Consider the following 12639-nt stretch of genomic DNA (forward strand, 5'->3'; position numbering starts at 1 on the left):
CAAAGAATGATACATATGCTTTTTTCTGTTTATCAAACTTGCTTTAATTGCAGCATTTCTAAAAGTACTCTGGTGCAGCTACAGTTATAGAAAAAGCTAAAAGAGAACTTCAAAATGTATGGATAATGGGCAGCTAATACAAAATTCCCAATAAGTATTCATTAGAAAAGAGAACGTTGAGATGACCGATTCCTTACAGCAAATGGTTTACCAAAGCCATGACCAAGCTGGACTGTTACATTAAATCAGAATTTTATTACCTCATATAAAAGTAACTAAGGCATCCACAGACATCTGCTAGAAATCTAACTACTGAATGAAGCCACCTAAATGACCATAATGGTATATACACCTATTTGACTTCATCATCATCCAATGAAATCAATGCATTAACACAATTATATACCAAGGAAATTTACACACCAAGAAAAATTTCCCCAAGACTTTTTAATAGAATGAAACATTTCTTAAACTCATGAAAAACATTAGCAAAGACACAGAGTTACTAATGGCTTGATACTGAGGTTAAAAAAAAAAAAAGTTTCTTCACTCACCCAGGAGTTTTGCAATGATGTAAAGGGCTTGTCCCCATAGAAACAGTTTCCCATCACGGCCACAATTGCTCGGAAATCGCTTTTGACTACCAGGGCTTGTTTTTTCATATTCTACAAAGTCAGCTGGCACATAATAGTACTTGGGTACCACAGGATATCCTACAGAGTTTAGAAATAAGTATTTAAAATATAACAAATCTGTGTCCTCTCCAGGTTTCCCTTCAAGAAACTACAATGATTAGAAAGTAGGAAAAGAGAAAGGTTGTAAAGGTGGTAACACTTGACCAACTAAAGAAGATGGAATATCTTTTTAAAAATCTATCTATTTAAAAAGAGATTGTTTTGATTTTTTAAAATAATTTGATAACATATCATAAATTATACTTTAGCCAGTGATGGGCACATAATCTCCATTACTAATATAAATAAATGTTTAATATTTAAGTATTTAGAGCTATATAGGGAGATATTTTCACAGGGTTAGTCCGTGGAAGCATCACAAATAAGATATCCACTGTAATCTTCAATGAAGAACTATAACCTTGACACACTGCTTCAAGCAAATAAATCACTGCTAACATTAAGCCCCTTATCCTTCAGTTAGTATCATTCAAGAAAATACAAACTGTTTTGTCCTGTGGCAAATTCATTTAAAAAGATTCTTTGCAGAAACCGAACATTTTAACGAGAAACGAGTAATTTGTCTATGGATGACACAACAATGTGTTGCAGGAGACTTTCTGCAACCTAAGTGCACAGTAAACTTAATTCACTAAAAAAAATACACCAACCAATTTCCCCCAAAATTTTGTTTCCTTTCGCCACTAGTCTCTAGCATCTGACTAGTAAAAATGTTTATGACAAAGAGAATATTCTGAGCAACATTGCCTGAGCTTGATGAAACCTGTGGGGAATTAAGCCACCACCTCAATGTGTTAGAGGCAAGGGACCCAGATTCTTATTAACACAAGAAAGAATTAGAGGATGGGACACAGACAAAGCACAGTAGGATTTTCTGACCCCTGAAAAAGTATACATCAGATGGCTAACTGAGGTATACTTGAGAGAGCTGTGTACACAGGGGCTAGGGGTAGAATCTTACATCATATTTATCTAACATGGGCAGTACATGTTACTAATAGGTAGATCCTTTACCACATTATGGGTAGATCTTTGTTCCCATATGAGCAACTGGGATAACATGCTGTGACACACATTGCACGTTTCATGAGCTTCCTGTCTCCTCCCATGCTCTATATTTTTTATTATCATGATGAAGCAAAGTTGGTCAGTAATTAAGATGGCCACCTGACCTGGTAAAAGTAGTTTTTGCAGGGCCAGTGCTGTGATGTAATAGGCAAAGTGTTTGTATACAGTGCTGGTCCCAAGTCTGATGATTTGGACATCTTATCAAGACTTGGTTATAACATGATATTATTAGTGTTTGCCACATATCAGATTTTCTGCTGTAGGTGAGCAATCTGTGTGTCTATCTCTCCATCCATTCACCCATCCTGCCTCAAAGGCATCATGATCTACTTTTGAACACTAAAGAGATTCCATATGTTACATTAGTTACAAAGTACATTGTATTATTATTTAATACTGGGAAAACACATACATAATTGACTTTTAAAATTATTATTTTTTGGCATTCAATGTTCATCCACAACTTTTAGAATTGTAAACATTCAAAAGGGTGAGACTAACTATGAAGTATTTACTTTAAGATGTTTGTGGAGAAGCCCAAAGAATATAACAGCATGTAAGAAAGGAATACTTCCAAGGATATGATTGCAGGTTACACATTATATTGTGTTCATAAAAATAATCTTTGTTTTGTTTTAATAATCACATTACTAATTTTAACTTACTTCAAAGATGTCAACTCATGAGAATATATTCTTACAGTTTTACCATTTCCAAACCCCAATGATATCTAGTACATCATCTTTGGAGCTCCAGTGAGAATTACTTCTCCAGACACACAGGAACATCAATTATTTTCCCTTAATAGTCACTGCTGGTATTGGAAAGAAATCAATGTACTCTCACTTATAAAACTGAGCGTTTTGACCTTACTTAGAAAATTCAGCATTCTGATCACTTATAAAATATTAATTCAGCCCTCAAAAAATGACATTTTAAGACCACAACAGGCATTGCAAGCAAAATGCCAAATGTTCTAGAAGCAACTCCAAAGATGAGGTTAAATGTTCTTTGTAATGCTAGTAGCTTTAGGTCAGACTGGAGTCTCTCTAAGGAGAGGAAACACTGGGCTTACCATAGCATCTTTGGTGACCTAGATAATATTATTGTAAAACTACAAAATAAAGAACTTACAAATAAGAAGCAGATGAAAAAACTTTGCCCACTTGGCAACTGCCTTAGAATTACTATAGAATTATAATATTAATTAATACTATAAAACTATAATATTTATGAACTCCTGAATTTATGCCCATCCTTGTCTAATGATCTCCTTTAATTAAAAAAATTACAACAAATTAATGCAGACTATTCTTTCAAATTTCAGGTGAGACACATTCAATATTTCAATACAATACAAAGTGTAGTATTTTATACAGGATTCTTTTACACATGTCAAAGGGACAGTAAGGAAATCTTGACAGGAAAGAAGACTATACCTTCTGTGGTCTGATGAAGCACTGGAGTCAAAAGATCCTGATACTCCTTTACTTGTTGAGGATTGCCTCTAAAAACTCCTAAGAAGTAAAATACAAAGCCTATGAGCAACTGAGTTACCCATTAGCAACTAAGCAATCTTCCATCTCCTTAGAATGTGTGAGGAAGACGTGAAGTATAACCTATCAGGAACATAACAGGTAACTCACAGACAACAGACTCCAATCAGCATTAGACAATAGTGAAACTACAAAGACATACAGGGGCAATTAGGAGCGATCCTGACAAGCTCTTTACAGGAGGTCATACGCACAGAATGGAGCAGGCAGACTGGAGAAGGCGTGTATCCCAACCCTGGAGACTCCCAGATCCTCACCAAGGACTATCAGTACAGGTAGCAAGGACTACATCCCAATTGCCAAGGAGACCATGGGGAATTGGGGTGCCTTCGTAGGCCAAGAACTCTGAGGTCACCGACCCCCGTTTAGATCTACCAAATGGCAAGGAAGAAGCCCAAATCCTTCATCGAAGGATCCAAGGTCATCGGAACAACAGCCAGGAGCCCTGAACGGTCCACAGAAACAGAAGAATAATAAACTTCTTTCGGGACTAAAGAGAGGAGCTTTCTCTGGTCCTTACTTAGTTCCAACTTTGGATCCCCACCCTCTGTTGCAATGACCATCAGGGTTACTCCAGAACCCCCCCCACTCAAAAAAAAGCAAACAAACAAACAAAAAAAAACAAGGAAAGCTTAGAACCAAACAGGAAATGGTCAGCGTGGATTCATATATACCTTACTACGTAGGACACAAAGATTAGTTACTCCTCACTAGGGTATTGAGGATTTCTCTGCACACACCTCCTAAAACTGTTTTGCACCTCAACTGTTGATTTATGCCTTGTTAGAGTTATAAACTAGTTTAGACTACCCTGAAATCTGCCAAGTTCAGCAGAATTATGCTTCAACACTATAAACTGCTACATACTAAAATGAAAATAGGCACGAGACAGCTGAATAGCACCCTATGGCCATTTTAAGGTGTATAGCAGCCCATTCTATATATAAACTAACATTGAAATGTCAATGAAGTAGTCACAGGATGTGGTTAAGAACTTGCATTGTTTTAACATATTGAATACTCGATGCCATGTCTGTTAATTCCATAACGTTATAAATTGTTGTTGGTGTTGTGCTGGGGCTTCCAATTGATTGGGATGATATTCTGCCAGCTCTACCTTCAGACCAGAGATGGTTTCCCCAAGAAACCGTTGAATTTATCTGAACAATTAGAAGCTGGACTCTATGCTTGGTATATGTTTGCAAAGAAAGAATCTTGACTGAATCTGAACTGTAATACTGCAACAAGGTGGAGGAATCCCCCATAGACGGAGGATACAGGGAGGGGTTGGGGGAATCCCAGAGCCTATGAAACTGTGTCACATAATGCAACATAATTAATTTTTAAAAAAGAAAGAAAACAATGTAAGAAGGAAAAAAATAAAACTCCTAAGAAGTAAAATATAAAGACTATTAGCAACTGAGTTCAATAAACATTACAAAGTTTTTACCACAGAAAAATCTGTTAGCCCAGTTATAATTACATCAGTTCCATGTAAAAGACAAAACTAAAGAGTAAAACTGAAAATGTTATGCGAATGCGTGTGATATTTTTCCAAGAAATGCATTTTAGAAAGTCTTGTTAGCAATTAAACTTGAAAACTAAGCTTTAATCAAATGATCTCTGTTCTAGAGTATATTGTATCATTTTTAAATATTTCAAAGTATTCTTAAATTTTTTAATAATTTAATACCCACTAGGAAAACATAACCACATAGAAGTGCAGAGCAGTAAACATTATTGAAGTACAGTTTATTTTGCTAACTGAAAGAAGTCATATTTCATTTTTCTTCTTTCAGTCACTTATACCCAATAGCTTTAATTTTACGTAAAAGCTCACTTACCATCAATCATCATGTAAAGGAAAAATATGGGAAATTCACATTCAATGCCATCAAATAGCTAAAACAGAAAACAAAACATTAGGATTCCCCTAACAAATCAGAAAAATTACAATTCAGGTCTATGGAAATGATTTATTTAGAGTAATAATCTAAAATTCAACTGATTTTATGAGTATACTGTTATTCCTGAAATTTCCTAGGATCCTATTATGCCAAAGCTCATTAATTCAATTCATCCATTAGCAGTCAATCAATAAGTAATTACTATTTACTAATGCCTGGTGTTGACTCGATAGAGAGCTATGAAGACAAAAGCCTTCAACAGCTCACAGCTTAGCGGGGAGGCCAGCAGTACCAAACCACTGCACATAGTCTATCAGGAACATACAAAATGGAAATCATGAGCCTCTCCTGGAGGTTGGGAAGTTTCTAGCAAAGATGCTTCCACTAATGCTTGATGGACTTCTTTGGGAAGACAAGAAAACTTCACACACAGCAATAACAGTACAATTTACACATGTGTAGAGACATCAGGTGTATTCAGGCTAGTACCAGCAATTCGGTATCTCTGGATTATGCAGGGAAAAGGAGTGAAAACGAAAGCACAAAAGACAGGCGGGGCCAACTGTGTCCGAAAGGGCTTACAGATCAAGCATAAAGACTGAGACTGTGACTGGAAGTACAGTGACTGAGGAATGCTGAGCGGGGTGAGATTTGTTCATTAGATTTAATGGCTTTGGCAGACAGCTGGCAGTAGTGAAGAGAGCTGTAGGGTAAGAAGTAAAGAAATTGGTTGTAAGGTTACCAGAGCAATCTAAAGAGAAAAGATGATTACTTAAATTGGGGAGTCTCAACTTGGGTACAACTGATATTTTGGGGCCAAATACACCTTTGCTGTGGGCAAGGGCTGTCCTGGATTCCTGACCCCATTCTTTACACATGTCAGTGGCACCCACCAAGTTCTCATAATCAAAAAAGTCTGGAGAAATTGCCAAGTGTTACCAAAGAGGATTTTAAGATGGCTAAATATTCTAGCCTTCATTCTGGTATTCTGACTGTTGTTGAAGGACTACACAATTGTAGTAACATAGGGAAATCAGGGTGGGAGTAGGGGAGATAGTAAGAGAGGGATGGGAGAACCCTAAGGCTACAGAACTATATCATAAAAAAATTAAAAAACAGAAAAATCTTTTAAAAAAGAAAACATGATTTCATGGGGGGAGGGGGCAGCCAGTGTGGGTTAATGACAGACATGTGTGCCAGCAGAAGGAGCCTAGAACGACTCTCAGGTCTGGCACAGAAGAGTGTTAAGTTTGATACAGGTAGACTGTAGGGCATTTAAATAAAGATGGCAAAAGGCAGCTGCAGCCATGGGTAGGGTACTCGGGGGGGATGAGTCAGGAATAAATACAATGAAATGAAAGGCCAACTGGGCTGAGGATGGAGACCTGGAAAAGAGTAATGTGTAAGACGAGGCAGAAGAAGAAAGGAGACTGGAGAAGGGAAGTGAGTGAGAACTAGGGAGGGAATAGGTCATGGCAATAGAGTGTGTTCCAAAAGAGAAGACTTGGTTAAAACATTCCACGCCAAAGAGTCATTTGGTGGCATAAGGTCAGAAAGGCACCCCCAGTATCCAGTGACCTAAATGAATATACCAAGGGAATGTTGGGAGAAGAGCCAGATTATAAGGAATAAGTGTTAGCTGGAGGCAAACGAGACACCAAGTGCAGACCACACTCTTCGGAAAGGCGGCTTCAAGGACAAAGACAATGGGAGGCAGACAGGAAAAGGAGTTGGGAGGGGGTTTTATTTACTTGTTTAATGATATGCACCAGTGTATTTATGCTAAAGAAGCTAAGTTGGAGGAGTAAAATAGAAGGGAAAAGCAGAGAAGAGAGAAACCAAAAGAGATGGCCATGCATCTAGTAAAGAAAGAAACTAACCTTCAATGAGAATCCTAGGAAAGTAAGAAAGATTATGATGGAATACATATGTAGCCCGGTAAAGAAGAAAAGACAGCACCGTGTGTAAGACAAGAGGTATGGAGATAAGTATGAATAGGAAAAATGCAGTAGAAGAAGCCATGTAGAAATAAAAGGCTATCGAGCAGGAAATAAGAGGAAAATGCTGGTAATTTAAAATTTTTTAAAAAAGGAAAAGAAGTTAAAAATGCTTTAAAATTCCTGGCACAGAAGAACTGACAAGGAGTGAAAGCAGTGATGAAGATGAACCAAGATGGATGTCCTAGATTTGGGGTGGCACCTTGAGATGCTTAGTAGCATAGAGGTGATTGTTGTACTAACGCAAAGTTACAAGTATACATGATGGAAACTGCAGGAGGTATAATTAAAATGTGTTGAAAGTCAGTTCAGGTAATGAAGTAACGAGAAAAGAAATATCTTGAAGTCATTTACAAGATAAGTCAATCTTGTGCCCAACCTAACAAATAGTTAACAATGCTAATGCTACTGCAACATTTGGAACCTGTATGTAATAAAATTGATTCCAAATGCCCCAAAATTATAGTCCGCTGTGAAATTAAATAATAAATAGCTCATCTAGCTGTCTAGAACACCTAAGTGCCTGCTGAATCTTAGAATGTTAACTGCCAAACAAATTACAAGGTCTGCTGATGCCTAGATATTATCTATCTACTGACTCATGCACACACTACTTACCCTCAGTGAGTGATTCAAAGTTGTGAACATGCTTAATTTTCAATCTGTTCCACTGTAGCAAAAATCTTAGAGCAGTGTCACAGACGATTAATTTTGGGGGCATGTAGCAGTTTTTTGGACAGCTTACAAGTGGTTAACATAAACCTGAAGGTAGCAGTATAGTTTCTAAAACTAAATAGTTTGAAAGCTGTACTGCAAAGACTACTGTCTAAATGAAGTCATTTCTTAAGATTATATTTTTTTAATGGAAAAGGCAGATTTACAGAGAGAAGGAAAGACAGATCTTCCTTCTGCTGGCTCACTCCCCAAATGGCCTTAACAGCTGGAGCTGAGCCAATCTGAAGCCGGGAGTCAGGTGCCTCCTTCAGGTCTCTGATGTGGATGTAGGAATGTGGATGGCAAGTGGAGCAGCTAGGACATGAACCTGTGCCCACATGGGATTCTGGCATTTGCAAAGCGAGGAATTAGCAACTGGCCCATTGTGCTGAGCCTGAATGTCAGTTTTAATGAGACAGTTTCTTAATAAACTGAAATCTGGGTAACAAAGAGATACTGAGTACTTAAAAAATGTAGAAAAACTTGATTTAAAAACATTCATTTTGGTGCTAAAAAAATCTATGCAGTTTATTCACAATATATATTTTCCATAAACACTTAAGGATGAATCTCATTTTTTTAACCAAAATAAAAAAGCCTATTCTTAGAAAAAATTATAGGGCAGACAGGCAAATGTCTGGATATTCAATAGAAAAACTGTTCATGAAGTTAACTGATATGGCCCAATTGGAGCAAATGAGTTGCCCCTGTAATAAAAACTAACCCTGAAACCTTACTGTGTGCCAACCACTGTTGTCTAAACCCTTTCATACGTTATATTAAGTCAGTTAATCAACACAAGAAGCTTATGCTGTAGACCAGTATTTTGCCAATGAAGAATACTGATCAAAGAAGTTACTTAATTTACTTCAAGACCACGACTGCTATTTTGGCAGAGTCAGAATATTGAACTCAATAAGCCAGCCTCCTAAATGTGTACTTTTGCTCAGACTTGTTCCAGCCATGTGGAATTTTTAAAAATTCTATTTAGTCATTAATTTGACAAGCAGAGAGAGAGAGAAAGAAAACTAGAGAGACCACTCCCACCTGCTGACTTAATCCCCATTATCCACAACAGGTGGGTACAATCCAGGTCTCCCACATGAGTGACAGGAATCCAGTTACTTAAGCCATCACTGATGTCTGTCAGGCTCTGTATTTGCAGGAAGCTGGAGTCAGCAGCTGAAGCAGCCATCAAACCATCACTGTAAACTCTTTGATGTGGAACACAGATATCTTAACAAATGTCACAAACATCAGGTTAAAAGCCAATCCATGGAGTATTTTTTGATACCTTAATTTCGGCTGGTTTATAGTAGCGTCTGTTGGGATCTTCCAGTGAAGTCCTGTAGCCATCTCTCAAGAAGCGCTTAAATCCATATTTTCCTTTCAATTTTCTAATGACCTTATCAAGTGTCTGGTTAAACAGAACATCATCATCCAGGGCAAATGCAGGATAACTGATACAAGGGAGGAGGGCAGCATCTGTGTTCTGGGGACATTAAGAAAAGGAGGGTGAGTACCTGCCGTGGCACTCTGCAGCCCAAGGAATATCACAGAGATGAAAAGTCACATAGCTTATGTAACTGACAGTGAGCTTGCTCTGCTCCACGGGCCTGACAGATATTTCTACGGCAAGCTTCAATGAACCTTACAAAGGAAACAAAACTGTATTCACTGATAAAGTATTCCCATAACTTAACACTGGACTCAAGTTCCAAAATAGTTAAACCAGTACGCAAAAAGTTAACACTAATTGCCATCACAATTTGGCTTTTCATAAAAATCAGCCTATAATAATGAAGAGAAAATGTCCAACATTAGGCAAGTAGTTAGCAGACATTAAAATTTATATTGTAGAAATCAGTTTATTGACACGTCCATTCACAGAAATAGAATGCCAATCATGAACAACAGTGTTCTGGGTCTGCAAAATAAAAACATTATGTATATATGTAAAAACATTAAAAAAAACTGTTGCCATGAGATTATGTGAATGCTAAAATGAGCAACTATTATATATCACTGGGTTTTATTTTTCTATCATTATCTTGCATGATTTTAAAACATGACTATTTAAAAATAATTAAATTATTACACTTTGAGTGTTTTGTAAAGTAAAACTAGCAACTCCTAGGAAAATGTGAAATAAGGTAGTATAAGCATATTAACGCTTATCAGCCAATGAAAAACACAAGGGAATTAAATGGAAGAGAAAGAGGAACATGAAAAACCTTATCCAAAAAAAAAAACCAAACGAAATTTTCAAATATGCCATGGCAAAAAATGATTTAGTTTGGTAGCTACTACTTTTATTTCAAAAATAATTCTGTTTTTCTATTGTTCCACAAAAGACTCAAAAGACAAAACAGATTTTCCAGAAACGTTCGCTCTCTAAGACCTCAGAAGGCTGAAGAATAAGAGGACATCCATCGTGTCTTCTCATCTCTGGGATGACCTCGAACATTCTATGGTGCCCTCTTCTGAAACAAACGGGAACTAAGTACAAATCCTAAATCACAGTCCACATCAATTTATCATGAAAACAACTTACATGAGATCTTGATTCTCTGGGTAATAATGAGCACAAAGTTTGCCGGTTGCGATTGTGAGCATCAAGATCCACAAATATAACAGACCAAGAACAGCCCTGCAAAAAACAAAAACAAAAATTCTTAAATCCTTAAGAAAATGGACTTACAGAACATTCAGCAACTCTAAAATATTTTTATAGTGACTGCATTTGAGTGTAGGGCTCCGGAAGGTTTTGAATGTTTGCACTTCTAGTAATTCTCAAATTTTTAGTATTTCTCAAATTTGTTGCATTAGGTATTAATTTTATAATCACAAAAGATTGCCTTATATTTCCCCGTTTCCATGATGTTCTTAGGAATCAAATGTGATGTATTAATTATATGATAACCAATGAAGGATAATTATTGTATCGCAAATCTTTTCCCTCCATGACAAGAGACAAAGCAAGAACGAATTCAGTCTTACAAACTCTGATTTATATACTCTTTATAAAGAATACTGACTATATAATCAACCTAAAAAAAAACCTTAAAAATAATCTAGGACTATGGATATAAGACAAAGTACTTCACAAAAATGAAGAGAGTCTCAACTACTGAGTGTCAGGCAGGCACTGTGGTGTACATTTCACATGGCTTCTTTAATCCCCACATGCAGATATTATTAAACTGATTTGAGTCAGTAAAGTTTTTACAAGAAAACTTTAAAGTCTCACAGACATAGAGCAAAGGTTTACAATCAAGAATCCTATACAGAAATGTATGCTTTAATCACTATATTATAAAATTTACCATGCTTTAAAAAACTCTGAGAAGTAACAGCAAAGCTTGAGAAGCAGCATAGGTGTAACGGACAATGTTGGGGCCAGCATTTTGGCATACTGGGTTAAGCCACTGCTGTCAAACCAGCATCCCCTGTGAGTGCTGGTTAAAGTTCTGGCTGCTCCACAACTTACCTACCTTCCTGTTAATGATCCAGAGACCAAAATAGGATGACTCAACCCTGCACCCATGTGGGAGACCTGGATAGAGCTCCTGGCTCCAGGCTTTGGCAAAAGAGCTAACTATTGGGCCATCTGGAAGACCTTGCTGTGTGTGTATAATTCCTTCAAATAAATAAGTCTTTTATAAGAAAAAGAAAATGTAAGAGACAGTATCAATGTTTCTGCCTATCGAGTTAATTAGCATTTAGCTAGTAGTGGATTCTACATTCAACAGCAGAATTCTAAGTAAACATGGCTTCCTTTAATGAGGAGCTATGCATTTGAAAACACAGAATGAAATGCAAATGCAAAGACTGCTTTCATTATAAGAGAATATTCAGAAAAACATACGGGGCAGGGCAGGGGGAAGAAGAGAACTACCATAAATTTCATGCTGCTTCAATAAGACTTTCTGGATGTCATTCCAATTTCAGCCTGAAACTAAAATATCTCCAATCAGACTGAAACTTCAAAACTCAGTTGCATCAAACCTTTAAACCAAACATCAGACACATCAGATAAATATATTTCCTATTAATTCAAGCTCATACATGAACATTATTAGCTCTTAAAATAGAAATGATTTCTCTTTTATAACATCGAGTTTCAAAATCTTCAACTTTGTCAGGTGGATTAATAAATGAACAGGGGAGGGTGAGGATGTGTCTCAACAGCCAGACCAATGCTAAATTTTCGTGTAATTTCAGAGTCCCAGCCTCTTTACTTATCCGACAGAGCTTCAAGCCAAAGCTGTTGCTAGCAGAGTGCCATACACTCTGCTTGGTAGAAAACAAACCAGATCTGACAACAACCTGTGCTCTCAAGGGACTAACTCAGGTGACACACAATCTTAAACAAGACATTTACCAAAGAAACAGAAAAACTGTACATTGCAATACGTGGCTAAACACCACATGACTCAGATGGAAGAATAGTAATTATGCAACATCCCCAGGGATGTTTGGGCACTTTATGGAGATTATGAGAGCCGAAGCTAGGATTGGAACGTCAGAGAAAAGAGAAGTAGGATGGTTAGAACAAAGCAGCAGGAAAACAGATGAGTGTAATACATAAGGTGCCCATGAATACACAAATTAATTAAGAGTTATAATCTATCTTTAGGCCAGTAATTATTAAAGTTAATTGCATGCCAAATTCCTACCCTGGAACTGGATTTTTAAGAGA

The 12639-nt window shown here is 36.9% G+C and overlaps 1 protein-coding gene across 4 annotated transcripts in view; it reads right to left on the reverse strand.

Annotated features, from left to right (window-relative positions):
• Positions 1-12639, reverse strand: part of PHKB (phosphorylase kinase regulatory subunit beta) — a 221839-nt gene that overhangs the window by 107816 nt on the left and 101384 nt on the right. For all 4 annotated transcript variants that reach the window (XM_040982753.1, XM_040982754.1, XM_040982756.1 and 1 more), the window contains 5 exons: positions 10492-10587; positions 9232-9429; positions 5164-5221; positions 3203-3280; positions 555-713 (listed from right to left, as the gene is read on the reverse strand). In XM_040982753.1, coding sequence (XP_040838687.1) covers positions 555-713; positions 3203-3280; positions 5164-5221; positions 9232-9429; positions 10492-10587 — 589 coding nt within the window. The remainder of the gene's footprint in view (positions 1-554; positions 714-3202; positions 3281-5163; positions 5222-9231; positions 9430-10491; positions 10588-12639) is intronic.

The sequence above is a fragment of the Ochotona curzoniae genome, unplaced genomic scaffold (genome assembly GCF_017591425.1).
Source record: "Ochotona curzoniae isolate NIBS_2020 unplaced genomic scaffold, NIBS_Ocur_1.0 contig_3622, whole genome shotgun sequence".
Lineage (NCBI taxonomy): Eukaryota > Metazoa > Chordata > Mammalia > Lagomorpha > Ochotonidae > Ochotona > Ochotona curzoniae.